At 42.5% G+C, this 27666-nt stretch overlaps 10 protein-coding genes across 10 annotated transcripts; 4 read left to right on the forward strand and 6 right to left on the reverse strand.

Annotated features, from left to right (window-relative positions):
* Positions 1-183: 183 nt before the first annotated feature.
* On the forward strand, positions 184-2009 carry K450DRAFT_271522 (uncharacterized protein; the record flags this gene model as incomplete). Its single annotated transcript, XM_051593011.1, has 10 exons — positions 184-369; positions 434-455; positions 527-565; positions 631-788; positions 854-892; positions 976-1027; positions 1107-1295; positions 1357-1421; positions 1490-1771; positions 1857-2009. 10 exons carry the CDS (start codon positions 184-186, stop codon positions 2007-2009), a joined length of 1185 nt encoding a protein of 394 aa, XP_051444942.1.
* On the forward strand, positions 1852-4721 carry K450DRAFT_239816 (uncharacterized protein). The gene is made up of 6 exons (XM_051588828.1): positions 1852-2669; positions 2743-2886; positions 2966-3100; positions 3171-3866; positions 3949-4107; positions 4178-4721. Exons 1-6 carry the CDS (start codon positions 2166-2168, stop codon positions 4616-4618), a joined length of 2079 nt encoding a protein of 692 aa, XP_051444943.1. The 5' UTR covers positions 1852-2165; the 3' UTR covers positions 4619-4721.
* K450DRAFT_239818 (uncharacterized protein) lies at positions 4677-6116 on the reverse strand. Its single transcript, XM_051588829.1, has 3 exons — positions 5390-6116; positions 5159-5293; positions 4677-5017 (listed from the first exon to the last, which is right to left on the reverse strand). Exons 1-3 carry the CDS (start codon positions 5964-5966, stop codon positions 4824-4826), a joined length of 906 nt encoding a protein of 301 aa, XP_051444944.1. The 5' UTR covers positions 5967-6116; the 3' UTR covers positions 4677-4823.
* A 1086-nt stretch (positions 6117-7202) lies between these two features.
* Positions 7203-8970, forward strand: K450DRAFT_239828 (uncharacterized protein). Its single transcript, XM_051588830.1, has 7 exons — positions 7203-7296; positions 7385-7651; positions 7723-7958; positions 8044-8087; positions 8169-8350; positions 8428-8583; positions 8651-8970. Exons 1-7 carry the CDS (start codon positions 7276-7278, stop codon positions 8798-8800), a joined length of 1056 nt encoding a protein of 351 aa, XP_051444945.1. The 5' UTR covers positions 7203-7275; the 3' UTR covers positions 8801-8970.
* On the reverse strand, positions 8956-9910 carry K450DRAFT_239832 (uncharacterized protein). Its single transcript, XM_051588831.1, has 3 exons — positions 9783-9910; positions 9537-9703; positions 8956-9450 (listed from the first exon to the last, which is right to left on the reverse strand). The coding sequence occupies exons 1-3, from the start codon at positions 9892-9894 to the stop codon at positions 9226-9228; spliced, it is 504 nt and encodes a 167-aa protein (XP_051444946.1). The 5' UTR covers positions 9895-9910; the 3' UTR covers positions 8956-9225.
* Position 9911: 1 nt separating this feature from the next.
* Positions 9912-11745, reverse strand: K450DRAFT_239836 (uncharacterized protein). Its single transcript, XM_051588832.1, has 3 exons — positions 11555-11745; positions 10306-11490; positions 9912-10237 (listed from the first exon to the last, which is right to left on the reverse strand). Exons 1-3 carry the CDS (start codon positions 11629-11631, stop codon positions 10063-10065), a joined length of 1437 nt encoding a protein of 478 aa, XP_051444947.1. The 5' UTR covers positions 11632-11745; the 3' UTR covers positions 9912-10062.
* A 96-nt stretch (positions 11746-11841) lies between these two features.
* Positions 11842-15358, reverse strand: K450DRAFT_239840 (uncharacterized protein). The gene is made up of 13 exons (XM_051588833.1): positions 15187-15358; positions 14749-15099; positions 14339-14680; positions 14140-14265; positions 14020-14068; positions 13631-13938; positions 13478-13567; positions 13236-13406; positions 13062-13175; positions 12824-12997; positions 12627-12749; positions 12123-12553; positions 11842-12039 (listed from the first exon to the last, which is right to left on the reverse strand). Exons 1-13 carry the CDS (start codon positions 15235-15237, stop codon positions 12015-12017), a joined length of 2355 nt encoding a protein of 784 aa, XP_051444948.1. The 5' UTR covers positions 15238-15358; the 3' UTR covers positions 11842-12014.
* A 30-nt stretch (positions 15359-15388) lies between these two features.
* Positions 15389-16940, forward strand: K450DRAFT_239847 (uncharacterized protein). The gene is made up of 5 exons (XM_051588834.1): positions 15389-15547; positions 15633-15709; positions 15794-16025; positions 16139-16434; positions 16535-16940. The coding sequence occupies exons 1-5, from the start codon at positions 15464-15466 to the stop codon at positions 16722-16724; spliced, it is 879 nt and encodes a 292-aa protein (XP_051444949.1). The 5' UTR covers positions 15389-15463; the 3' UTR covers positions 16725-16940.
* Positions 16941-17371: 431 nt separating this feature from the next.
* On the reverse strand, positions 17372-18931 carry K450DRAFT_239851 (uncharacterized protein). The gene is made up of 5 exons (XM_051588835.1): positions 18699-18931; positions 18528-18625; positions 18389-18469; positions 17537-18329; positions 17372-17471 (listed from the first exon to the last, which is right to left on the reverse strand). Exons 1-5 carry the CDS (start codon positions 18784-18786, stop codon positions 17407-17409), a joined length of 1125 nt encoding a protein of 374 aa, XP_051444950.1. The 5' UTR covers positions 18787-18931; the 3' UTR covers positions 17372-17406.
* An 81-nt stretch (positions 18932-19012) lies between these two features.
* K450DRAFT_239855 (uncharacterized protein) lies at positions 19013-27662 on the reverse strand. Its single transcript, XM_051588836.1, has 28 exons — positions 26287-27662; positions 26082-26225; positions 25521-26013; positions 25285-25453; positions 24851-25216; positions 24484-24786; positions 24322-24417; positions 24084-24235; positions 23841-24023; positions 23745-23768; positions 23577-23667; positions 23374-23515; positions 23126-23302; positions 22197-23058; positions 21980-22129; positions 21695-21911; positions 21577-21630; positions 21416-21492; positions 21257-21343; positions 21097-21194; positions 20853-21039; positions 20640-20792; positions 20492-20568; positions 20345-20423; positions 20032-20283; positions 19881-19975; positions 19597-19820; positions 19013-19526 (listed from the first exon to the last, which is right to left on the reverse strand). Exons 1-28 carry the CDS (start codon positions 27633-27635, stop codon positions 19144-19146), a joined length of 6684 nt encoding a protein of 2227 aa, XP_051444951.1. The 5' UTR covers positions 27636-27662; the 3' UTR covers positions 19013-19143.
* Positions 27663-27666: the final 4 nt, after the last annotated feature.

Raw genomic sequence — 27666 nt, forward strand, 5'->3', positions numbered from 1 at the left:
GCTGAAGTTGTAAATGAAATAATTTTGGATGGATTGTGCGATATGAAATATTCATAAAACATTCTTTGTGGAAATCGATAAAATTTACCACGGCTATAGAACAATAACATTTTTTCTGCTTACAACTTTGTCTAGCACATTTCTTTCCTTCGACACACTCGCCTATCTTTTGCTGTTGTCCAGATGCTACAGCGCACCATTTTATTAACCTTGGGATGTTTGCTGGTACTTGAAGTCGGAAACTCCAGCGCTTCCATTTCACTTCCTATCAAAGGTGTTAAACGTATGGCATTGAAGTCTGCGAAAGTGGGAGCGACAAGTGGCACCGAGCATACAATCGAAAGCGGTGTCCGAAACGCAGATCTTGCAGTATGTAACATGCGGTTCATCTTGCTCGTCTCACTGAGTTTACACTGATATATTTTGCTTGTAGTATCTATTGGAGATTGGAGTAGGTAATGCATTAGATCCGGGAACTGAAATACTTGTTTTTTAAGTTCCTTTCGTTAATTTAACGTTCAAATAGGCTCTCCACCGCAACCCTTCACGTTATTGTTTGATACAGGTAACCTATCCATCGATTCATGTATTCAGGTACAATGGTCAGGCTGACACTCGTACATAAAACAGGGTCGTCCACGACGTGGATCCCTGTGGACAATTGCGGTCATCGCTGCGGCTTTCCACCACACGGATACTCTGACGCTAGTTCGTCTACCAGCGAAAGTACAACTCTAAAGTTCGATATTCAATATGGGAGAGGATTTGCAGAAGGATATTTTGTCAAGGTAAATTGACTTTCACGTGTGTTTTGCACTCTGTTGATGCCTTAATTATAATTTCATTGTTGTAGGAAACAGTAACGCTCGGAAATGCTAGCATTCCTCAAACTGTAAGTGCCTGCATGGGAAAGCCACGTTTTTGACCAACACGCAAATTGTCTATCAGTGGGTTGTCCTAACAATTCCTCAATAGTATATTGCGGTGTCGAATTTCAATGATGGAGAGCTTTCTATGGACGGCGCGGGTAAATAAATCACGACCTTAGTGGTTAATGTACAAGCAGTATTTGGAATAGCATTCTGACTGTATTTTTGTTTATGCAGATGGCATATTCGGAGCCGGACCTGACGAGCTGTCTTATTCCGACAACAGCGAAGGCATCATCATCCCAACTGTTTTGACTAGTATGAAAACTGAAAAATTGATCGACGAACGCAGCTTTTCAGTATACTTCCAACCTCGCAAGGACGAAAACGATGAAAGCATCAATGGAGTTGTAACGTTTGGTGGAGGTAATGAGACTGCTACGATTGTATTGTGCTCATGACTGCGATATTTAAATTGCCTCTGCAGTTGACACAGAGCGAATTGAACCCAAGATCAATTATGTAAACGTTACCAAACAAGCTGGTTATAAGGTAAGTAGGCAAGCGAAGAAGTAAACCTCTTTGTCAGCACAATTAAACTCACGCACGTGGTACATTAGGACTATTGGGCTATTAACATCGATGGCCTTGCCTTTGATAACCAAACCGTCAGCAAAACCCAGTCGATGGTGGCATTAGTGGATACGGGTACGACCATGGTATTAATACCAGAGGCCATTGCACGTGATTTCTTTCGCAACATACCTTCAGCATATCGAAGTCAATCCGGGTTATTCGTAATTCCTTGCAACGCTTCCAACCTTCCAACGTTCTCAGTCATTATCAATGGTGAAAAATATACACTAGATGGGTCCCAATATGTGATCCCACGATTTCAGGTGGTACGTAGGCTTTTTTATTTATGCTGGCCAAGGGAATTACTTCGGAGGTACAAAAGTCAACTAGTTACTAAGCTCCAACCTATAGCAACACTTGAATCCAGACTATTGTTATACCTACCTACAAAGTGGACCACCTAACTTGCAGATTATACTTGGATATGGGTTCCTTCAGTCTGTGGGAACCATTTACAACATGGATACTCGGCAAATTGGCTTTGGTAGACACAAAGCTCATTAATAAATTAAAACAAAGTGTCGAGGAAAAAAATAATCCGTTGAGTCAAAAGTGAATGAAAAGCAGTCTGCCGGAGTTACCCGGGGGTGTCAGCGCCCCCAATTTATATTCTTATTTTTTTTTCCTGACCTTTCAAGCCTTTGTCTGGAATCGATCACCATGTCATTGTCACTGGCTGCTACTAGACGTTTGCCGCTCTCAATATCCGTGAGAGTTGTGTCCAACAAACATGCGACAGTGGGTGCCACCACCTTGCTGTACAATACACATAGAATGACCGCCTCCAACCAGCTACGACACAGGTTACATGCAGTTTCGCGATTTCATACTGGCAATAGAGGACAGCAAGAGATTATGAAGCTTCCTAGAGAGCTTCGTATGTTTCGGTATGCAGAACAGAACGCTGTCAAGCAACTAAAGGAAGAAAAGGAAACCATGGCATCGCGAGCGACCAACCTTGCAAAAGAGCAAGTCGCCGACAAAGCAGCTGCTGCTGCTCCTGCTGCTGTTAAAGCCAAGAAGCCTATTATGCAGAGAGTCAAAGAAGAGATTATTCACTACTGGCATGGTACCAAGCTGTTGGGCCTGGAAATTCGAATCTCGTCCAAGCTGACTTCCAAGCTTTTGAAGGGCAACAAGCTCACTCGTCGTGAACAGAGACAGGTTAGTAGTAAATCTCGATTTCAATGGATGTAAGCAAAGAAAAAAAAAGTGTATTCATTGAAGACGTATGCAGTTGCGTAGAACCACTTCCGACTTGTTGCGTCTGGTCCCCTTCGCCGTCTTCATCGTTGTGCCTTTTATGGAGTTTTTGCTCCCTGTCGCATTGAAGCTATTCCCCAATATGCTTCCCAGTACATTTGAAGATAAATTTCAAGAGGTAATGATTTTCTACTGACAGAAACCATTCTACAAGGCGGTAGAAAACTAACAGTGACCATTTTTTTCTAACCATGTAGGAAGAAAAAAGGAGAAAGTTGCTCAAGGTTCGCCTTGAAATGGCCAAGTTTCTTCAAGAGACCATTGCAGAAACAGGTGTACCTGGCTCAGACGATGCCAGAGCTGCGAAAGAATTCAGTGATTTCTTCCGAAAGGTAAGGGAGACTGGCTGTGAGGCATCACCTCCTATTCCGTGGCGTTCCTGACAGCATTTTTGGTTGGCAGATCCGTATTACTGGAGAGCAAGCTACTACTGATGATATCTTGAAGATCGCCAAGCGATTTGAAGATGAACTTACATTGGATAACTTGTCCCGACCACAACTCGTCTCCATGTGCAGATACATGAGTATCAATGCCTTTGGAACCGACAACTTCCTCCGTTATCAAATCAGAAACAGAATGACCAAGATAAAAGCCGACGATCGCGTCATTCAGAACGAAGGCATTGATTCATTAACTATTCAGGAGCTGTCCAATGCATGCGCTGCGCGTGGCATTCGCACCATTGGCACTTCACCTGCTCGCCTAAGAGATGAGCTAGCTCAGTGGTTGGACCTTCACTTGAACCATCAGGTACCCTCGACGCTATTGATCTTGTCTCGCGCTTTCTCTTTCACCGATCGCGGTCTTAGCACGCAAGAGGCTTTGCAAGCTACCCTCAGCAGTTTGCCTGATAATCTGGTGAACGAGGCGGAACTTCAAGTTCTGGAATCAGAGGGTGCTACTACTTATAAGCAGAAATTGGAGGTTCTTGAACAACAACAAGAATTGATCGAGGACGAATCTGAACAAGAAGAGAAGGAAGCCCAAGCTAGAAGGGAAGCCAAGGAAGCTGAGGAAGCACAACAGAAGTTAATTGCTGAGCAAGAAGCCCAGCAGAAGGCTGAGTTGGGAGACAAACTGCTCACTGATGAACAGGTAATGTACACTGTGTGTAAAATTAGGTGATGGTCTCTACTCCATTTGGCTAATGCCAGCTTATCTTTCTTTCTGTTTTTAGATTGCTCAAAAGGAACAAGACATCAAGGATGTTCGTTTGTCTGAAGAACAACTTCAGGAACTCCGAAATGCCCTTGCAGTTCTCTGCGCCAAGGCTGGTATCCTGGAGGAACGCGAGCAATTGAATGAGATTAAGGAAGATCACGAAGATTACAAAGAGGTAAAGCTATCTGGGTAGAAAATGATCGTTTAAACCGAGACATCCAACTTATTTCTGTTAATCTATACAGGATATTGAAGAACTCAAGGAAGCAACTAAGCGACAAGCAGATAAGGTGACCACTCGCCTAGGAAAGCGCCTTGAAAAGATGCTCGGTAAACTTGACAAGGAGCTTGACGCATTCGAAAGCGAGCAGAAACACTCTACTGGATTCCCTCGTGTTAACGTCAGTGAATCGGGTCAAATCAGTACAGCGGACCTCGAGGAGGCTCTCCGTGTCATTCGCCATGCCCCAGACAGTGATGTAATCAAGAAGGTGGTAAAGCAAATGGATCTTGATAGTGATGGTCTCATTTTCCTTGAACATGTCACCCAGATCGCACAACAAGTCCCGGAAGGTCTTGGTGTTGTGATTGAGAACATTACAGACAAGGAGCGCGATGGCCGCCTTCGTAACGATAACGTTCTCAAGACCGGACTAGTCTCCAATGGTAGCGAGGCTAAGAAATAGACGTCTTCGCATGTATCCTCCTATTCCATACAATAACACCATAGAATGTAATTTTTGTTCCTCTTCTATCGAACCAAATCCTATATCAGCTCAATTTGGTCTGTTTCATACAAGTATTCATAAGCGATAAACATGCTCTTTTTTTTTTTCTTTTCCCAAAATCCCTTTTTCCATACTTTTCAGATATTTGTTTTTAATATGAATATCACAATTGTACATCGCAAGTCCCTTTTACCGCCATGTTGCCATCACGATCAGCAATCCATAGTTCAAAGGATTTTTCCTTCTCGGTGCTTGAAGACATTTCTCGTCCGCAAACATTGAAAGGCTGGTCGGCATACACCGGACTTAAACACTTATATTGGAAAGATTTAATATGGGGTGGTGTATCGAATGTTCCTGTCGCCAGATGTCGACGCATGAGATCCATTAGTAGCGTGCTCATCAGAGGACCATGGACCAAACAAGCTGCAGCAGCCAATGGTATGAGGGATATGGACAGGCGAGCGGAACGCTTCCAATTGACTGCATATAACTTACCTGGGTGGTGCTCCACGGTGGTAGCATAGATGTGATCATAGTGTATAAGATGAGAGTTGAAAGTCAAGGCTGAATATCTGAAGAGTGTCATCGGTGTGGGGTCGAAACGAAGTGAGAACTCAGGAGCCTTGCTGACTTTTTTTTTTTGAATAAATATAAATGAATCATATGAGTAAGTGGAAAGCTTTGGTAATAAACATCGCTGCATTGTCGCAGTGTACGCTTACTCACCTTTGATACGTCTCGCAGGTGTGGCCTTGTCACCTCCATCTGTGGGTTCCTGCACATACACCAAACATCGAGTTTCTTTCATGGACCAGCCTTGCTCGTTATAGATGTCTTTATCAATCCACACAAATGCAGATTCGCCCCTACGACCGGCATTGACCTGAACATCAGCTAATTTTGATTTCATCGTGGCCTTTTGTCCAACTCTCAGTAAATTATCTCGACTCCACTCCAGTTTTGCCCCTGCCCACATTCGATGAACAAAGGGCTTGGGGGGCTTAAAATTGACCTCGTATCCGTCCGACGCCAATTCACTTTCTGTGAACCTCGGTGGAAAGTAAACCAAATGCCATGCCGGTGGTATTATTGTGCCTTCGGGAGGTATGTTGTCGTGCTTGAATTCTGTCAAAGGATCGTCTAACGTGTTTGCCAAAAGGTTGAATTGAGAAGCGCCTATATGGTCCTGCGAATGATCAACATGGGATTCTAATTGAGATTTCCACATGTTGATCACCGATGCTGCTGTTGACAGCTGGCGTTTCTGAAAGATAGTTCGTGTTTTGGACAAATATTTGAGCATGAAGGATAATTGACAGGTTATGTTAATCCGTTTCTCCAACTGGTCGGTCTTCTAGGCAAACGGCTCCAGTGTGACAAAATGTTTATCCGACCACGTTGCTGTGTCCTTCCCATTGTGAGGTAAGCCCCACAGGCACACATGCCCGCTTAAGGTCAGCTGTATTTTTTGTTACTTCCATTGAACTTGGTTTACTTGGAAATCTACATCATGACTGCAAACAAGCCTACAGTGGTATGGTAGCTAGGTAGCATTGAAATGGTTTGCATGCAGTCGATTGCTAATTACTTTCGCGTTGGGCCATTTACAGCGAACTCCACTTCTTGCACGGGAACCAGATGAACCGGTCAACGAATCCAAGTCCGTAATCAGCAAAGTCTCTGATGGCCTCACGCACGGCATGGTTCTCTTCTTGTGGGCCGGTGTAGTTGTGACCAGTCTCATTGGAGGATTCTTTGTTGAGCTCTTCTATTATCGATAATTTTGTTGCTTGATGGCTAATTGTTTCGCCATAATAATTAATTATAGTAGGACCCTCTGTTCTGTTCAACATCCTCATATTTAATCGCGTACTTTAGGATATCGTATTTACGTTGAAGTTTTAATATTATTTGCTGTCATGTAAAGCGATTTCCGCAGACTCGGAGTGCCATGAATGTTGGTAAGATTTGCCAATATGGCCTAAGCACACGAACGACCATGCGTGTCTAGAAGCGACGGGCTGAAGATCTTCCAAGCGGAATATTGAGAAAAGACCATGGCTTTCCAATTGTAGCCAGATCTCCTACTGTTTCATTAAAGTCCAGTTTCCTTTGAAAACGCCAGAAGGTAAACTTGAGATCTTCCCAAAGACTTTACTTTCCAAGCATAGCTAGTATTATGGCACCAGGATAATAGAAGAACGGTGAGAGGCGTTGTGCAACATCAATCTCACTTTGGCCCTGACCAAGTCTGACTTTCTTTTTTTTTTCTTTGGCTTTTGGAAATTATGACTCCAGATGCCAAATTCAGAGCTCTTAAGGAGTAACTCGCGTGAATCCAAGGGATTTGTATCCAAATTATAATAATTAAGCATACAATCAAATTGCATTTCTGATGCCAGTACTGCATTGTGGCAATTGTGAGCCACGTCCAAAAAAGGTCTGGGCACCTAAGTTCAAGGACCGCGAAATTACAAGCGAAGGGGCCCCAAATGAATGGCACAGAAAAAAAAAAATAGCTCTCCTTCCAGCGTAATAACCCTCCTTCCTCCTCCTTTCGTCTCGATTATTCTACTTTTAAACTAGAATCAGGTTTGCTGGTCAACCCGTCGATGCCTTCAATTCAAAAAATCGTATGTAAATCGTCGATCACAGACAGCCAGTGCATGTTTAAAAAAACGTGCCTAGATAAAAAGCTGACACACTTTATCTTGGTTTCAGGTGTCTCGCGTCACAGAGTCTCGCTGGTCGAAGCTCTACGTTGCAACCGCATGCTTGCAAGCCATTGTAATTATAGTACTGCAAGTTGCAATTCTTCTCCAGAATTCCCAAGAATCAGAAGAGCTACCTGATGCTTTGCCCATTGGCACAACAACCTCTAGCAGTGATGTATTGGATCAGGCAGCCGTTCGTTTTCGCAACATCAAATGGGAGAATCTCGCCTTTTGCGGCTTTCAAATATGGTTCTTAGGCATGGCGTTTGATGCAGTAAGTAGCTTTTTCTAGATATAATCAATCTTTTCCGTTCAGCCGTGCTAACGGACTGAATTCCTTTGCAGACCGTTTATCAAAATACAGCCGAAATTCTAGCTTTAGCTGTTCTCAATGGTTTTTGTGCGCTTCTAGGTGCATTTGAGATCGTTGATGGTGTGATATGGATCAAACGCATTGGCGCAGACGTCAACGTCGTACCTCTGTCAGTTGCACGCAATATTGAAATTGGCCTCACTTGCGCCATTCTATTGTTCGCCTGTGTCTTTGCCTACCTCAGTCTAGCAATGGTACGACAATTCGGGTAAGTTGACTTGTGATCTGATCCTTGGTTATGGCCCGCTCAGCATTCTATATTTATCTCACCATAATGCTTTTTATAACATCAGCTGGAATATCTACAAAAAAATAGGTGCCGACATTAGAATTCAACGTAAGCTGTCGATGCATAATTCCTAAGCCTGCTATGCCGATCCCAACTAATTTACCTTTGCATGCTGTGTTCTTTTAATAGGCATGTATCGAACGTTTCAATTCTTTGTTCTGGCTCTGAAAATCGACCTATTCTTTGAATTCATGGTCAGCGTTTTCTACTGCATTCAATTCGGTCTACGTAGCGGAATTACTGGAGAGACTGGTATCCAGTTGGTTGTTACCATTCTTCTAGTGCCCATGCTTTATTTTTCACGAATGGCCGTAAGTATTCTCACCAACCATAGATTCAATCAAAATTATCTGGTTCAAAATGGGCTAAACTTATTTCCTGACCAAAGTGCTCGTCTGAAAGTATCGGTCAAATGATCACTTGTATCTGCTTCCAAGGTTTTGTGGTCGTTCACTTTTCTCTTGTCCTTCATCAGACATTCGTTCCCAATAACAATTGGTACGTGTGGATTTGTCTGGTTTGGGCGGGTATTGCTCTCACGGTGGTAAGTACCTTGAAGATATCACTTTTTGCAATGGGAGGAACGCGTGCTCACACAATAACTACAATAGGCCACATCAGTTCTTGGCGCAATGTGTTTGCGTAACTTTGAGAAGGGTCTGAAACCTTTTGTACAACGCGGCCGCAACAAGTCGTCACAGAAGGACTTGGAAATGAATACCCAAAAGACCATCGATGAGTGGAAGATCGATGATATCTAAGCGTCAGCTGCTACCTTCGTTAAATTCCCAATTGCATATCTATTTTCTCCTGTCGTCATTTACCAAGACTCCCCTTCACTCCTTACCCCACACCTTCCATGCAATGGGTCGCGGGTATTCTTTAGCTGGCCAAGATACCTCACTCCTATTTGTTGCATATAGAGAACAACACGCTCTCTTCAAAGTTTGATTGTACAATATCTGTTCAAGATACTCTTGATTCATAAACTACCATTATCACGTTTCAATTAACCATTTTTTTTTGGATCAGTCTATTTATTGTAGGGCAGATATCCAAGATGTGTTTGCAATCGGCCATGGGGGGCACGAATGCTATTATTTACATTGACAGTTTGGATGTAATTTTGGGTTCTAAGAAAAAAGTTAGCGTAGTATGTGGGAGATGAGGGGTGAATTTTTCTTTTTTAGTTCTGAAGCTCCTTGAGTTTCTGTTGTCGTTGGCTTTCCCAGACTTCCAAGTCAACGAGGTCAAACAGGCGTGGCTTGGGCTGATGAGAGGGAGTTGGCAAGGTTTGCTCTCTATCAAAGACGACTCCAACAAATCTACGTTTGGGTTGCGTGGGGTCCTTGTAAAAGTGGACGAAGCCGGGTTGCAAGGCATAGATAGTATGATCTTTACCCATATCGACCTTTTAAAACACAACAAAAGGGGGTTAATCGATGAGCAAGCGACAAAAAGGCATATTGGTTGTTCGCTCGGTTGCGAGATTCTTACATTATCGCCGGGGTGGAATTTGGTTCCTCGCTGTCGAACAATAATATTGCCTGGGATGACCTCTTGACCGCCGAACTTCTTGACACCAAGACGTCGACCTGCAGAGTCTCTACCGTTGCGAGTAGAACCTCCGGACTTCTTTGTAGCCCAACGCACTTGCATCAATTCTATGGAAAAAAAAACACCAAGGTGGCAAATAGTGAGTTTTCAATGGACTCGAACAAATGATGACATGCGTGAATTTACCTGAGGTAAGTGATGATCTTGATGGCAAATGTGCTTGTGCAAACAGTGAGCTAGTTGCTCCCGAGACTAACTTCGGTCGAAGTGCCTGAACTTGCGAAAGCATGGTCGACATTTTGGTATACAACAACTTTCTGACAAGTGCAAGTACCAAAAAATAAATGTTTACCAAAATTACACGTGATGTGTGACTGCCATTCGCCCACCCACAACTGCCCAGGAACCAAACGAAACGATTCAAGTTGTACAAGTTTAGCGTCAGTTATTATAAAAAAAAGAATCATTATCCATGCAAATAATTAGGGTCTGTCAATGGTAATGGAGGAAATGCAATGAAGACAGCTAGGCAGATCACCGTAGCGGCAGCGGATATCATCATAAACAACCAAGATCGACGCATATGGATACGTCGAATGGTTTTGTCCAGCGTTGTATGATATCGAAGGTCTGTTAACCCGCTAATTGAGCACAATGTATTAGAATGTCGTAGCTTGACTTGAATGACATCAATGAAATGTTACTGTACCTCACATTGAGTAAGCCTTGCCACCAGGAGAACTCACCAACTACGGCCACAAGCGTACAACACCCTAAAAAGATAGGAATAGTGCCCCATAGCCTTGTCACTCTAGTTCCAATTCCAGTGAGAATAAACGCTATTTCCAATCCAAAACCAGCAGTGAGGAAAACAACGCTCAAGAACAAGTAAATTTTCATGCCTTGGACGGACACGTTCTTATACATGACCGAGTCAAGAAATCGTCCATAAAAAAAAATATTGAGCATTTCGTAAACGTATAGAAACGATGAATCGAAGATAATGGGGTCAGCTAGATGATGAATCTCAATCATTTCTTGCAGTGCTATCCGGTAGTCGTCTGGCAAAAATATTGTAGATTCTGCATGGTACGGTGTACAGAACTTGAAATAGATTCGTTTGGCATTTTGTTGCAGGTCTTCGTAGCATAACATCGATGGAATGTCTATACGTTTCCATGAGTATAGTGACTGTGGAATATAGACAGAAGTATCGGAGTCTTCCAAAAGCTCAATGGTATCGGTCACCTCTGAGTATTGAGGGCTCGATTCTTCTTCCTCTGCAAAAGATTGAGGCATTGAACGAGTTGCATCGTCCTGGGCAGGGTGGATACTGGAGGATGGGTAAGAAACAGGTGATAGTTGAGACGCCCGCACGGCTGCAATTAAAGAGGATGTGTCGTGGGATGATGCTTGGTAGGATGAGAATTTGGACCGCCGGTAACTACCAGATGACGCGGCATCACTCCTGCGTTTCCTTCTCGCAATGTTCGTATGTAATGCAGCCCACAGCTTTTGATGATTATATATCTCTCGCCAGAATGCTACATTCGCTTCAGCACCATACCGTTTCAGAAAGTCTTCAAAGTTTTGCAAGGAAAGCGGAGGGCGGGTTTTGCGAGTCAGTATTTGATCTAGTGTAGGCAGACCATTCACAAGTAAATTGTGATCTTTCACTTCTGTCCAAGCCTGGAGTGGGCTTGGCTCAAAAATGTCATTGGAGTAACCATACAGTTTGTGACCCATGCTGCTTTTTCTGGCTAATTTTCCTTCTGTCGCTCTCAAATAAGGGTTATTAGGGTTGGAGATTCGATAGCTACTCCCGAAGGTATCCATAGGAATCTCGGAGTTACCGGTCGGTACAGTTGGAAAAAGTATGTGCGCTGGACGGTTGCTAGAATGGGGAGTGAATATTTTTTAAAAAGTAAATACATATCAACACTGCAGATCGATCTTACTCTAGAGCCTTTGGATAGTGCGAAACCGTGGGGAAAGACAGTTTCGGGGATTGCGGAAAGGCATCTTCGCTCGCCATGACCAGGCAAGCAATGGCCAAATGTCAGTGATGCGAAGGTAGAGAAAGTCTGGGAGAATGGAAAAAGCAAGGTTGTGGTCAAACAGTATGGCTACCGAGAAAGCCTGCTCAGCATGTGGCGAAAAGAAGTTTGAGGTGTTCTCCTGAAAATGTGGTTCGAATCTCGAGCATGAATGTTAGTGTAACCTTAGAATACGTCAATGCTCAAGGTTACATTTAAGGGAAGATAAGCAATTGCCCAGCATGAGATTTATTTGCTTATGGTTTGCATTGCTACCATTGTTGGGAAAATACATGAGAAAGAAAGTTAGGTACGGTACACGGGTAATGCCAGCCAGCCAAAATTCATAGGGTAAAAGTAAAGGTATCAGCAGGCACGGCGATCAAGCGAGGTAGTTGTAAGATTTTCTGTTGTTTGAAAAACAAATAATAAACTAGTCAGTTCAAATATTGACAGCCACATCAATTCAATCCGAGGTCAACCACTTTACCTATCACCAGCATTACGCTCCAGGTATTCTCGGTCAATCAATTCTTCAATCCGCTTCTTGATCATCTGCGGGCTCGGATTAAACCTATTGCTCAACTGCTTGACCACCTCAGCAATGAGAAGGTTATGATCCATAGTCTTTCTATCCTTCATGATTCGAACAATAGCTGCTTCGATCTGATGTTTACGAAGTTTATCCACCTTTTCATGCGTCGTTTTGCGTTCGCTTTCCGTTTCCACTTTGGTCGCTACTGTCTGAATTTTGATCCTAGCTAATGGGCATGTGAAGTTGACATTCAGATAGAACTTGTCTGTAGTGTCGACTTCTTTCCCTTTTGGTTCTTTAATCAAAATTTTGTATTTTCCACAAGCCAGTGACTGTAAAGTCCGTCTAAGGTCGATATCGTTGATATCTGTTTGTGCTTGTATATCCTACGTAGGTATAAAGGGATTAGAGACTACTGTGTTAAAAGTGGGAAATGGCTGCTGTTAGTGTCACACTCACCGAAGTCGTTAGGCATTGCTCGTCTGGGACTTCGTTGAACAAAAGGAGGATGGCCATGCCGTAGGTTGAGACATTTAGGTCATGTCGTTTCGTGTTGAAGCTGGCTTTGATATCGGCGGTTCCCTATAAAGGCCGAGAGAAGCTGTTAGGTCAGATAAAGGTACAAGGGCGAAAATTGCAATTAAATCATTACGTACCATGTTTGGTTGCCAAGTCAATCTTCGTCCATTGTGTCGTCCATAGTAGAACTTTTCGAACGATTGACAGGCATCCGTGATTTCCGCAGGCATGATCCACTTTGGTGAAGTGGAAGCACTCATAGGCCAGAACGTGGATGTCAATATCGTTGAGGCCATATCGATCTTTGGTTTCTGAAACGAGTGATAATGTTAAAAGATAAAACTTACAGATGACAAACCAATTAAATTTTCGTACCTCAATTCCAGATGCATCCAAATAGTCCTTGTATGCAGTAACAGTGTCTGCAGATATTCGTATGTCATTGAACATACCCTCTAATTTTGTAGTGAATTGGTAGCCACACTCGACCTAAAGCGCCGTTTGTAAATTTTGACATTTTTTGGTAGGCAGAAAACGCTTAAAACCAACCTTGAGTTTTGTAATCATGCTTCTTTCGGCATCGTCCGAAACACTCCGTCCAAACAGCAAACGCTTGGCAAGGTGCTGCTTATAATATCGCTCAAAGACATCCTTCTCACGAATAAATCGAAACAAAGTGATGGTATGATCCAGAATGTTATCGACCTCTTCTTCAGTTTTCTGGGAATGATAACGGTGAATCAACAAGATCCATATCATATAACAGAATTCTCCCAAAAAAAATACCGTACCCCTTTCAGTCCTTTCTTCAGGTTTTCATCAATAAACAGAGATATGTACTCAGGAGACCTAGGATTAGCATTGATGAACGTTTCAAATGCCTATTCATCAACGAGATTTTAGTACTGGTATTTGCAGGTAACATGGTGGTGAACATAGGTTACCTCATTAACGGCTGTTTGAAAGCTCTTGTCCTTTAAGACAGCAAAGTCTATGATTTTGTTGAACTTCTCCTGTAGCTCAAGAATATCTTGCACCCATCGCAATGCTGTGTATAAACTACCAGTAGTTGTTGCGGGTTTATCACCAGCACCCGCTCCGTCTTTATCCTTTGGTTTGGTATTATCGTTTGCTGAGTCCACTTTAGCATTAATGAGATTTCCCAGTTCCAGCACGTAGTTTTTGATATAGGTGCGCATTTCGTTGAGTCCTTCTGGAACTCTTGAGAATAGTTTGTACATACGCGAGAGATCTATTGGTGGTAAATTGAACAGCTCATGCCGATGAATATAACGGGAAGACAAACAACCATTGATTGATTTTGTGAACCTACCTTCGATGGCACTGGCTGCCAACATTGGCCTTAAGCCAGAATTTTCCATCTATAGTTACCAAGTCAGTTTAGAAGGTCTTGTGTTCATAGTGTGATCAAGATTAAGGGCAGAAGACTTACTTCCATAATGGTTTTTGCATGGTTCGTGATTAATTGAGTTTCGACAATATTTCGAATTTTGGGTTCTGTCACAGGAGACAAATAGTGCCTGGTTCTATTGTATTCTTCATTCATCCTCTTCTCAATCTAAGTAAAGAATGTTTTTTGTTAACAAGGTGTACTGATTCAAAGGTCATATGTATTGAAGAAAACAGCTTACTTTTCGCATATATTCAGAAGCATCGCATTCCGCCAAAAGAGCCTGGCTTTCCACAAGGTAAAACGCGCTACTTGTTTCCAGAAAGTGTGGTTCAAAGTCCACTACGTATACATTTTCTCGTTTGTCCTGGTCGTATAACTCTACCAACATATCTACGGCGCCCTTGATAGCGCTCCGGTCGATTTGCTCCCCTCTACGTTCCATTTTTATTTGATCAAGTAGAACTGCTGTCAATTGTGCCTGGATTGGGTGTTTTTGAGATCGAATAACTTTGTCGCGAAAGAGCTCTAGGCCCATATCGTATACCAACGGCATATTCGCTGGCTTAACATGTTTTTTGTCCTAATGGCATCGGCGGTTTAGCATAAAGACTATGTACCGTCCAAAGAAAGAAAGAAGTGTGATTTTACCATATACATCAATATGTCCCTAATCATGATCATAGAGGTTGTATGATCATTCCAGACACGCTTTAGCGTCATTAAAAACGATGTACCAGCGTCTGCGCTCATCCTTGCATTAGTATCTGTTGTCTTGACAAAGGCAGGTACGACTTCTGTCTCCGCTACAAGCTCCAAGTGGTCTGAAATAACCTCTTTAACACCGTTGTACAAAGTGTCTGCCCTCTTTTGCAAGACCATGATGTAGGCATTTCTATAGAGTTCTTCATACGACAGGTTGGAGGCATTTTTACGGTGAATTTCGTGTATTGCCTGAGCCAACAATTCAAATGACTTGTCAAATTGAGGGTCTGTGCTAGGCTACAGGGGCCGAACGAATATGAATGGGTCAGCATTGCAAGTGGGTTTTGGGCATGGTGGGGGTTGAAATAGGAACATAAATCATACCAATTTTGGAGCCTGCATCTTTCTCTTTAGTCGTCTTGCTGACATAGCCATGGTGGGTGACTAATGGCAAACTTGGTTGAGAATTCAGTAGAGAATGGGGAACTGGAAGTCTGTATGTCTTTTTTTTTTGCAGAGCGACTTTGCCAGCCAAATTGGAGGTCCTGTCACACACAGTCGGTCGGCATTTGGCCCTCCGCCATGTCTCGTGCTGTGCTGCAAAGCGAACGCGGATCCCCCCCCCATTCAACCTTTTCTTTCCCATCCTTCATCGCGTAGAATGGCCGAACCTGCCACAGACCCTGTCATTGACACTCCCGTTCCTACTTCCGAAGCTACTGGTAGCGAAGAAGTTAAGTTCAAGGTAAAGTACTACACATTCCGTTTATCTATGACTTTGCATTATCGGGGTCTTGGCCTAATCTTTGCATCGCCGATATTACCTTCAGCAAGTCTTTGTTGGAAACTTGCCTTTTAAGACGACTGAAGAGGATTTGATCCAGTTCTTTCAAGTTGCTGGAAAAGTGTAAGTGACCAGATCTTCCTTGCTGAGTTGTACACATGGCGCGATCGAATCACCGCTGATTCTAACGACTCTCCGTTTTTTCAGAGAAAAAGCTAGTATTGTAACGCGCGGTCGTCGATCTCTTGGATATGGTTTTGTTTCCTTCGAAACTCCAGAGGAGGCTGAAAAGGCAGCCCAGGATTTGGACAAGAAAGAGTTCGGTGCTCGTCAGGTCAACGTAGAGATTGCAAAGCCCCAATCAAACTCTGTCAACGGTACACCTAAACCTCGTTCCCAAGCCCCGCCAAAGCGTCGTCAACGTCGTGACAACAAGGAGGTAGGGCTTAACGCGACTACATGGTCATCAACTAACGGATCCAACACTAACAAACATAATATCTGTTCTTTATTATTTCCATTGGCTCCTCTTTGATTTTTCTACGTCCGCAGGCTAGCACCTCAGATGCTGAGCAGAGAGCAGACGATGGTTCTGCGGAGGGCATTGAAACAGCTGAGAATGGAACAGCCGCTGAGAGGGCCACCAAGCCTAAGAATAGTAAGAAGAGAGTTCCTCGCAAGACCACAAAGGCTCCGGCTAGAATTGATGGCGCTACTACCAACCGAGGAGAGCCTTCCAAGACCACTCTCTTTGTTGGCAACCTACCCTTTTCAACTGATGATGAAGGTCTAAAGGACATTCTCCAGAACTACCGGGTCAAGAGCGCTCACGTGGTCAAGCGCAAAACGTAAGTGTCTTGATCATCTTCAGAATCTTCACGCAATGAGCATTGCATGGAGACCCATGTTGACTTCTTTATTTCATTTGAATTAATGCCTGTTCTATAGTGGTCGCTCCAAGGGGTATGGATTCGTTGAAATGGAGGACGAAGCTGAGCAACAAAAGGTTTTGGATGAGATGAAGACGGTAACAGTTGATGGTCGTGAAGTTTCTATTAAAGTATCGGTCTCAGTGCCTCATTCTGAGGAATACTCAACCGAAGATGCAACAGCAGAAGCAACCACTGATGCTGAATAATATCAACACCTTTGCAAAAAAATTACACCATTTCGCTCGCTTCCCGTTTTCCTGACCAATAAAAAAAATCCCTTCTATCAAAGCGTCTCATTGACTTTGCAATGATGCAAACGCGATGTGCTATCTCCGAAATTTTTTGGTTTCATGGCAATATTGTCGTCACCATGACATGTTAGGCTCATTTCATTTTTGACATATATAAAGGCACTTTTCTACTCAATATCAACACACATCTTACCTAACTACAGAAAAACCCAATATGTCCTCCACACTTAGAGAAGTCGGCGATAACATCCTTCAAACTTTCACTCCCGATGACCACAATGAAGTCAAGGCTGATGAGGCCGTCACCACCAACGACAAAGAGACAACCAACCCGGAAGCAAAGACATCTGAAATCAAAGGCCAAGGCAACATCAGTGCCGATTCAGCCATGAAGGAAAAGGCTCAGGCTGATTCCGCTGATCGATCTGCCAGATACGGAGGTAGCTCACAACCCACACAGTAATGGGATGTAAATGTTTATATCATAACAATGTTGTTGTACATATGAGAAAAAAAAAGTGTCTTTCTAGAGATATTCAAATTTTGTGTTCATTTAAATTCATTTGAATAAAATATACTCTCAAAGGACAGAAATGGGCAAGGTATAAAACAAGGGGGGGGGGGGATTGGGTTTGACTTATTCAGAATCGCTACTGCTACTAGTGATTGCATCATCTTCTTCCATCGGTTCCCCGTCATCATCTATATCATTATTATTTGATTAAGCTACGAATGTGCCGGTATGAGGACAGTGATGATCAACTTACCTAGAAACGCTCGAAGAGATCGAGGTTTGTTTGTTCCAGGTTGTGCAAGATTTGTGGAAATTGGTAATGTTTGAGACGGCCGAGCGGGTTGAGAAGGCAGTGCGCTGTTCGTGCTGTCCAGTGTTTGTGAAATATTCTCTGCCAAGTTGGCAAAATCATCGTCGCTATCACTTCCACTGTCGCTACTACTATCATTATCAGACCCTGAGCTTGATGAACCTGAATCAGAGCTTCCAGATGATGATTCTGAAGAAGATGCGGCTGCCGACTTTTGTTGATTTGATGGGGTACTTTTCATAATGGGTGTTGCAATATGAGCGATCGGCTTTGCTGGAGAAGATGGTAGACTAGTAGTTGTAAGTGGTCGTCGTATTGGTGTCGATGCCAATGCAGGTTTGCGCCGTCGATCATTGATTCTTGGAGAGTTTGTCGCTGACTTGGTTTCTAACCGAGGTGCAGGTGAAGGTGGGTTGACATCCATGGCTTCCAACACGGTCTCCAACGGCTTGATAAGAACTTCTGTCGGCTGTACGTCTTCCATGGAGCTGCTAATGCCAGTTTTGGTATCTTCTTCATCGTCTTCTTCTTCTAGTAACTCTTCCATGCCCTTGAAAATGTCCATTTCGAAATCGTCTTCGCTAGTATTCTCTATATCGCTTCGAGTATTTGTCTCAGCTGGCTCACGGCCAACGTTCTCTGTCTGAATTGGTGCAGCCGATTTCTTTCCAGTTGTCTGAGTCTTCCTTGCTTTACGCATACTCAAAAGTAAACGTGGTCGTTCTAGCACAAATGTCTAGACAAGGAAAATCAGTCAACAGAACTCATCTCAATCAATCACCATTCCTGATCTACCTGTTTCTCTTCATCGTATAGTAATAAACAATCAAGATCTTGTGTCGTGTTCTCGTTGCCTTCATATGTGACCTGATTGCTCTGCGTTCTCTTAGTCATAAAGAAAGAAATGACTACACAAATCAAGAAGTGGGCATACCTCATCGTTCTTCCATGAAACAAGGTGCCGACCTTCAGCGTTGCGTACGCAGCTAGTTTCCTTAGAAGAAGAACTGCTGATGTTGGGTTTGGAGGCATCTATCAAGCGATCGTCAAATGGAGTTAGTTCTGAACGGTACAGGACAGCAACAGCATCGAATGTGGATCATACATCGCATCAAAATAAATTCACGTCCTTGGGTAGAAGCGGGATGGAGTGAATCTCCCAAGTGTAAATCATACTGAACAGACGCACTCATGTTGAAAGCTAAACGTTTCAGATTCAGCTTTGACTCCAATGAAAAGCTTGAAGTCTCTCTGGAACAATCTGTCTCATTTCAATTGCAGCCACGGTTTTTCCACGCAGCGAAAAAAGTTCCAGGCACGACTTTTCGCAAAAGTCCTCTACTCTAGCCTTGAGCACGCAATCCAAGTGGTAACCATCCATTGTCTTCGCAGGAAGCCATATTACATTTGAAACGAATGGATTCCAATTATATAATACAAAAGATTATCATATCATACATGCACTGGCAAATAACTTCATTATGTTTCTCCATGTCTGGCTTGACAAGCCCTTCCAATATATATATATATAACATCCTGATTATGTATATCTAATCTTTATCAGCATCGCGAAGTATCTGTTGCCATTCACTGTTTTCCATATTTTCGAGAACATCACCCGTTATGCCTTGTGGAATATCGTAGCTCGGACTCATAGGCGGACTCAGAAGCAGATTTGGTAAACTGTTGGCAGCCGATCCACCACTGCCATAGCTGCTCAAAGACTTTGTCGGTGAACTGGAAGTTGTGATTGGGTGTAGCTGGCTATGCCCACTACTGGCGGACGAAGTATCTGAACCTCTTCTGTATCTCGTAGAATTGGGTCTCGCTGTATTTGGATGCAAATAATCTGCAGTATCGTCACCTTCATTCGGATGATGCTGAGGATGCTTGTTGCTGACGATAATGCTTGGAATATCAATCGCAGTATGACCTGTATCAAAAATGTATATGAGTGATACGACAGCAAATGAATCAATTGAGCAGGTAAAGTAGGTAGGTACCTGAGCGCTGAAATGGCTTTAATCGTTCCAAGTCATGCAGCGTAGGTGAGAACTTGACATCATCATACTGAATGTCGAGTGGCTTGTTCTCTATATTACTTTCTTGCCATTGAAGGAACCTTCTGCGTTGTATAGTGGTCAAAAACACTCCCCGAGCCTTTTCAAGAGCCACAGCTTCTTTGATAAGAGCTTCGTGAGTTGCTTGTTCCACAAGGTCATTCAAACTACAAAGCTCGTCAATATCACATCAATGAAATCTATGCAGAAATTGATGGATTGCTTACGTAAGAGATTGAACAATGTCCACAAGTGAAAGTGCAAGTGCTTTCATGGCAACACTGAAAGGGAGTCCTCGAGGTCCAACACATGATTCCAGTTCCTGCCGGCAGGGTTTAGACTTAGGTGTCCCGCAGGTCAACCAGAATATTTGCTCACCTTGTACTTAAAATTAAAAATCCTCCTAGCTTCTTTGACCGCATTAGTATCCATAGTCGACAGAGCTTTAGCGACTTCCTCGGTGTTAAAATGAGGTATAGATAAATGTTTGTACAAGTTCGACAAGTATTTTTGATAAAGTGTTTCTGGTTCTATATCGGGATAATTCCATGGTCTGCGGCTTTTCTCCACCAGAGATGGTATACTCAAGTGTTTGGGGTATATTCGTATGCCTAGCTTTCCCTCCAATATCTAAAGGAAAAGATTTCGTCAGCTTCTCAGCGATTGTTTTGGTTATTTGCTTATTCCTTACATGCAGTAACTTTCCAATATCCTTCTGTTGAATGTATCCAGTGGCGGTAGGGTCCAGTTTAGACCAGGCAAATTTGAATCTAGTTTGAAAAAAAGGAATGTTCAGCTCCTTAACCATATTTTTATGAGTCTGTTCCTAATCACTTACTGTCGTAAATCATTTGGTGTTAGCAAGGTTGATACGTTTCGTCGATCGAATGCATAAGAGAAATTGCTGATGACAACCTAACAATGAAAGAAGTGGGTTGAGAATGAAACATCGTAAACTATCTTTAAAAGCCATTCTCATTACTTACCACAGTCAGCAAATTCACAAAAATATAGGTACATATGAAATAGAAAACGAGAAACAAAACATATGTAAAAACGGGGTAACCACAGTCGACATAGTACGACACATTTGCTACACAGTTTGGGTAGTCAACAGTAAAGTCGTGTAGCAAGCCATTCTGTCCAAGTTGTCAGAAGCTAGACTAGGAATAATTTCAAATGTTTCAAAATCTACATACCCAATCTTCGCCTGTAGTCATTCGAAAAAGTGTTTGAAGCGAGGTAGCTAACGTTCGAAAATTTGCGTGAACAGTACCGTACTGGCCAAATCGCACCAAAGCGAAGAATTGATTGAAGATAATTGCAAAGCAAAACAGCGTGAGGGCGAAGACTGCTGATACATTAATGATGGATGGAATCGACAGCCTAGAATAGATGTTAAACCTTATTGTGCACTGTCCAAGATTGACGTGGTATACTCACTGAACGGTAAGAAACAATTCATGTAGGACTGGACTTCGTTGAGCAAGTCTGAATGCCAATGCAATCAACACCAATTTCTCCAGAAAAAGAGGGAGGACCTATTAAAATGGTCAGTAGCCAGACGTAGGTAGCCAATAGATCCGTTATGATGCAAACTTACATCCGTCACAATAAACCTTGGTATGATTGTCATCAAGGCCATGAAGGTGACAACCGCATCATATATATTCCATTTGTTTCCAAACCACTAAGGAACATGTTAGCTCAAGCGAGATTTCCTTTCTTTCGACAAATGATGCTGCAATTTGTCAGTACTCACGCGTGCAAATCCTAAAGCAGTAATTTTGATAATAACATCTACTGTATAGATGCCAATGAATACAACATAGGCGTCGTCTGGAAAGCAAAATAGATGTTAGCTACCGAGATTATTGCAACTTATGGTGCCAACATTGACTGCCGTCAACACTTAATACTAACCTTGAAAAGTGCTCAACCAAGACGGTTGTCGATAAAATTCACTTGCAAATAAACCTATTGGTATTCTTCCATGGTTAGAGAGTATTTAGATATGATACTATATCATGCTCGTACTTACCAATATTCAAAATGACAACGCCAGACATGCAATTTGAATATGTTCCATATTTATCAATCACCATATCATAGCACATAGCCCTAAATTTTGTTTTCGGTCTGACAGTCAATCTGAACGGTTTAATGGACGCCAACCGCCTTTGAATATCTTGGTATTGACGTTGCGCCGATGTGAGAGATGATATACCGCTTCGTCGTTTAAAGTTCTCCAAAATGACCTGAATACAATATGGCGAGTTAATTGAGAAAAAACTGTGTGAAGTAACTAGTCTCATCAAGAACTTACACCAATGAACAATTGCAAAATGAAGATTGATCCCAAGAACATAAATGCAACATAAAACAACGAGTTCCAAATGGCTGCATAGTTCCAATCAAATCGTGGTTGTTGACCTATTGCTGACGGAATGCTCATAGCAGAAAACAAGGCGTTGACCTAATCAACTCTAAATTTTAGCATCGTCATTGATCATAACTGACCGGTATGAAAATGGCATTCTTACCCATCCTTCGCCCGACGTAATCTCAACAAGATGTAGCAAAGCTACGCCAAAGGTATCGAACGAGTATCCATATGGATTGGCCCATATTCTAGGTTGATAGATAGACAGAGCATCAACTTCAACAAATTCTCCAAAGCAATCATCGATTCCGTTGGCATCTCCGTCGTTGCAAAAATAAAACCTTCCGCCAAAGATATTGACTCCATAGAGCGCAAATGGGATGTACATGACCAGCATCAATACGCTAGCGCAGATGATGTTTGGAATACCATGAAGCAGATCCACGAACATGGTGCGAATTCCCTCAAAGTAGCGAACAATTCGAAACAGACGCAATCCACGCATACTTTCGATCAGCGGTACGGCACGACTGTCGCCCATTAATGGCACAAATACTGCCACTATTTGAATTAAAACCACAATCGAGTCGAAAATGTTCCAGCAGTTGCGCAGATAAGATGTCGGTAAAATAAGAAGACCATCAGCAATGATATGTATGAGGATGTCGAGGATAAAAATGGCCAATAAGGAGATCTCTGTGAAGAAAAATGCTTCTAAAGGTATCGGAAGGGTGTCTTCGAAGCGATCTACAGGATCTTCAATTGCCATCAAGATGACACTGAGTAGGATACAGGTGAAGATAAACCAATTATACAGGTTCTTTTTCTCAAGCTCTGGGTCGGATGCAGATCCGACAATGCGGCGACATATATTTCGAACTTTGCTGTCATCTGCGAAGAAAAGTAATGTCCTGACTTTAGCTTCGTTCTCAACTTGGATCTCTTTGTATTCTTTTTCCAGGTTCGCTAAATAATCATCTTCTTCAGTTTTAATTTCTGTAGGTTGACGATTTTCGATGGCTCTGTTGAAACATTTAAGGGCCTTAGATATAAGCAATCAATTAAACAGTTTGTTGAAGAAATTCTTACAAATACGCCGGAGGTCGTGGTGTCCCAGCTTTTTTAGATTCCGGGACATCATGTGCGTTCCTCGCATCCAAGAATTTGATAAAGTCCTTCTGTGGAGTATTGAGCAGCAGATCTGGAGGTAGCTTAGACATAGATAATGGTTTCTTGTCCTCTTCGTGGCACAATGGTAATACGAGCCTAAAGCATGTTTTATCTTGATATAGGCCAGAACTATCATTGCAAAACAACAACTGAATATATACACCTACCTCCCAATCATATCCATCTCTATCTTTACAGGCTTTGACTTATTTTCACTGACGTATTTTTGGATTTGCAACTTTCTCATTTCATCCTCATCCATGTCGAAGTTTTCCATGACGATGGCGATGAAGAGGTTGAGCACGACATCTTGAAGTCGATGTTAGATTTCTAAACTACTTGATAACCACATTGGAATGAATGAACTTACAGTGTCCTACAAAATAAAAGAAAATAGCGAATAATCCTGCATACACTGTTGATATATTTGCTTGGCTTTGCATGGTATCGTACAGTATTTCCTAGATATTACCATGTTGTATCAGTAGATGCGCTGTTGCCCCATACCAGCTTGTAAATTGGATGAAGTCATGCTTACGTTCCAATTTTCACCTGTCAAAATCTAAAAACAAAGGAAGATAAGAAGGTTGGACCTCATATTTGTGTAGTATTTCAACCTGACAACCCAACTAACCTGAAACAAAGCTAAAAAGCTTTGATAAAACGTGTCAAAGCGCATGACGGGCTCATCTGTGGCGGCGACATGCGTAAAGTCTCCTCCGTAGAGTTGCATAGCAACAGGACACAATAAGAAAAGTACAAGAAATGTGAAGAACGACAAATTCAGCACACCTTCGCCGTCGCCCAAGACATTCGCCTGTGATAACTGTAAATGCAAGGAACAGACTCTTTCGCATTAAAATTAACAGCAACTTACAATCAGATGATAAACCGGTGGTAGCAAGTATATGATCCTGTATGAGCGCACAACTTGAAATATCGTCAAGTATCGATAAGCCGGGCTGTTTCTGATGGGTGGAATCAGTATGATACATGTCGAAATGGCTATTACGAAATCTAAGATATTCCGTACACTGGAGTCAAGCAAAACCGTGCATATCAATTTCAAAAAGAATGAGTTCAACCATGGCAAAATCAACGCTTCAAAAGGATATTTTTATGCTCCCAAAAGGAATCATATGGTATGGCACCATAAAATCGAAGCATAATTTCCACGAGTAAGATTAGTGTGAAGTTGATTTCCAAAATATCTGGAAAGAGAGAGCTGTTAAACGTGCTATCCATTGTGGCATGTTACTTGGTATTACAACACTTACACCAGGCATTAAGCTGCGTAGTTAAAAACCACTGTTCATGTCTTTTTGATTTCACCATCATTGTCAGTAAGTAGGCAGCAACCAGCACATGACTGGCTATGAAGAAATATTGACTAGAGACCAGATAATGGCAGTATACCCGAATCTTGGCTATGTTGTCCATTCCTTCGCCTGTGTCAATCTTCCACTGGCCGCCCTTTTCATCCGTTTGCAGTTGTCTTGTCTTTGTCTTCCTTTTTTTTGCTGTGAACGCACTCGCCTTAGACTGTCCCCGAATTCTCGCAAACGATGTGGTAATAACAGCTATAGGATAATCGAATGTTAATATCGAGCGTATGATGTAAAATTGCAACTGACTGGCGCATACCAATAAACAATGGAGCCATAATGAACGACATAAAGTAAATGCATAGACAGAAGAATATCGGTGATCCAATGGTTGAGGTGCCATCCTGGGCGTCATACATTATATAGGACCAGTCTTCGATGGAAATTACCGTAAACACGTTGACCATTGCGTAAAAGATGTTGAAAAAATTGAGATAATTCCAGTATGGTGCAAGGGAGCCGTCTTGAATACAAAATTGGCCAACTTTGCAAAAGAGACCGGTACCTGTTCGGACAAATGCTTGGCTGGGTAGATCGTATGGCCCTTGTAGGTATATTGAACCATCTGACGGATCCTCAGAATAAAAACCGCTACAAAACAACTCAGGTTCAACCACTACAAAATCTAAATGAAGAATTTCGTTCAATCAGCAAAAGGTCCATGGTAAAAATGGTGATTTTCGTGGTTGTTACCTTCCCAATGACCGTTTGGCAGGCCGTCATCATAGACTACACATCTTCTTGCGTAGTTCTCTTGGAAAATGAACAAAGCGACCAGCGAAAACAGCACCCAGAAGAAGAAGAAAATGAAGAGCGCATTCCAGAGCATGTCGCTGCATTCAGAGAGAGACTGCATTATTACCTAATAACATGTAAATCAGTTTTAACAAGAGTTCCTAGACAATGTCATGTAGAGAAGATAAACTTACTGATGTTCCTTCTGTAAGAAAGAGAAGTTTAAAACACTTCATTGCAGCTATGCCTTTGAAAAATGAGCACCATGGATAGTCAAAATGAATAAGAATGAAGTCGACCCAATAAGCGACCACAACTACTAGATCCAATATATTTGTGCCGCTGCTCAAGTAAACGTTGTGGTATATGACGAGAATTCCATCGTCGTCCGTTAGACATTTTTCCGATCGTTTGCCAGCCAAAGCAGGTAATGGTTCTTCGTCGATATTTGGTACATTGAATTTGCCAAGATCCACAGAGGAGCGTGGATGACTAGTAAAAAGTGGCATTGGAGATACTGGTATCTCATTTGGTCCAAAACGCTGCTGTCTTTGACCAGGTAACTCTTCCAGATTATCTTTCGCCTCTCCATTACCCTTGCTTGATTTCCAAAAGTAAAACAGCGACCACAGACCATCGTTAAAGTTGATGAATCCATATACAATGATTTTGATAATCATTTCCAACCTGTTAATGTGTAATGTTACATACACTTCGGCAGGTAATTGACAATAGTTTTACAATGAACGCCTTACGTATAGATGGAGTATATAACGCAGAGTGTAATCTCCTCACCACTACCGGTCCAAACAGTTTTGTCTTCCGTCACATAAATTGGCTCGAAGGACATCAGTGCCCAATTTGCTACTATCAGTACGAAGATGATAGAATCGAACCACCTATATGTATATGGATTAGTAGACAGCTATAAATTGATTGAGGAAGGATTCCGCTCCTCACCATTTCCCGATAATTGTCCACAAGAAGAGTCTCAATTTGTTGGTGTGTGAGAGGAAAATCAACGACGTATGCTCGAACCGAATATTCCCCTTGTGGACAATAGGTTCTTCTTCAGCATTATCTAATATTCCCAGCTTCATTAGCTTCGATGGCTGCAAAGGTTTGCCATTAGTATCCTGACTTGATGGTTCGCCAATCGATTGTAGGCTATCATGTTGCACCACATCACAGCTTCTCCGTCCCTGGTTGATAGATGCTGAGCTTCCGGAAATCCTCTTATCGGTTAACTTCGGACTGGACAGTGCTAATGATGATACACTACTTCTCGGCGTTATATGAAAAGATTTACTGCTAGGATTGCTCCATTGATAGCGAGGTGTCATATGTATGGAGTCTGCATTTCCCCCTTCTACATTATAATGGCTGTGGCCACTGACATTGGTATTCACGGATAGAATACTGGGCGCATAAAAATCATTTCGGTTGTTGTTATGTATGGATGATCTACGCTGTTCTTGCCGGTGGAGTGCATGATCTCGAATATATGCATTTCGAAATTCGTGCACAGCACCAATGTTCAACGCCGCCTGCTTTATACTGTCTGATGATAGGTCCAGCAAAAATTGAATGTTTTCGCATTGTCGGGAACGTACACAACGAGAAGCAATCCGGTATAGCATGGAAGTAAAGCCAGAATTGGTCGACCATCGTGGCAACTGTAACCAAATGTGATTGATAGCTTCGGTATCATCCATTGTATCGTCTTCGTCTTCAGATATTTCCGAGTTGGCTCGCGATGGCGTTGTAGCCATGGAGCCCATGGCAATATTGTTCTTGAATATGTCGCTTTGATCGCTTCGAAATATAGATGACCTGTCGATACTGAGCATAGAAGAGTTACGAGTTGTATGTTTAAGTAACGGCGAACTGGTCGTCGACGATCTGGCGTCGTCGGCAAATCCAGATTCCAAGTTGTTGAAATCTAAAGAATATCTCCTCTTTATATTGGGTCTGGAAAAAGAAGCTTGCCTCTCAAACTGTTCAATTTGAGGGCGGAAAACTTCCTCTGCAAACCTATCTATTCTGTCCTTTCTTCGCAATAGATCTTTTGTAAGTGGTTGACCGATTCCTTTTTCCGCCGTAGTTCTATCGACTTTGTTCTGTGGAGGGACGTCATGTGCCATTGGCATATTCTGTGTTTGTAACCATTTTCCAGTACTGGAGTTATCTTGAGGTTGTGGCGCTTCGACTAGGAAGGTGGGAGAGCGTATCGACTGCCAGTGGGCCAGTGGATGTAATGGGACGGTCCCCAATTCGTTTGAGGACTTTCTACTCTTCTCCTTCGGCATAGAAAAATGACAGGTTATAAAAGAAACATAA

Source organism: Umbelopsis ramanniana, assembly GCF_025399195.1.
Source record: "Umbelopsis ramanniana AG unplaced genomic scaffold K450scaffold_25, whole genome shotgun sequence".
NCBI lineage: Eukaryota > Fungi > Mucoromycota > Umbelopsidomycetes > Umbelopsidales > Umbelopsidaceae > Umbelopsis > Umbelopsis ramanniana.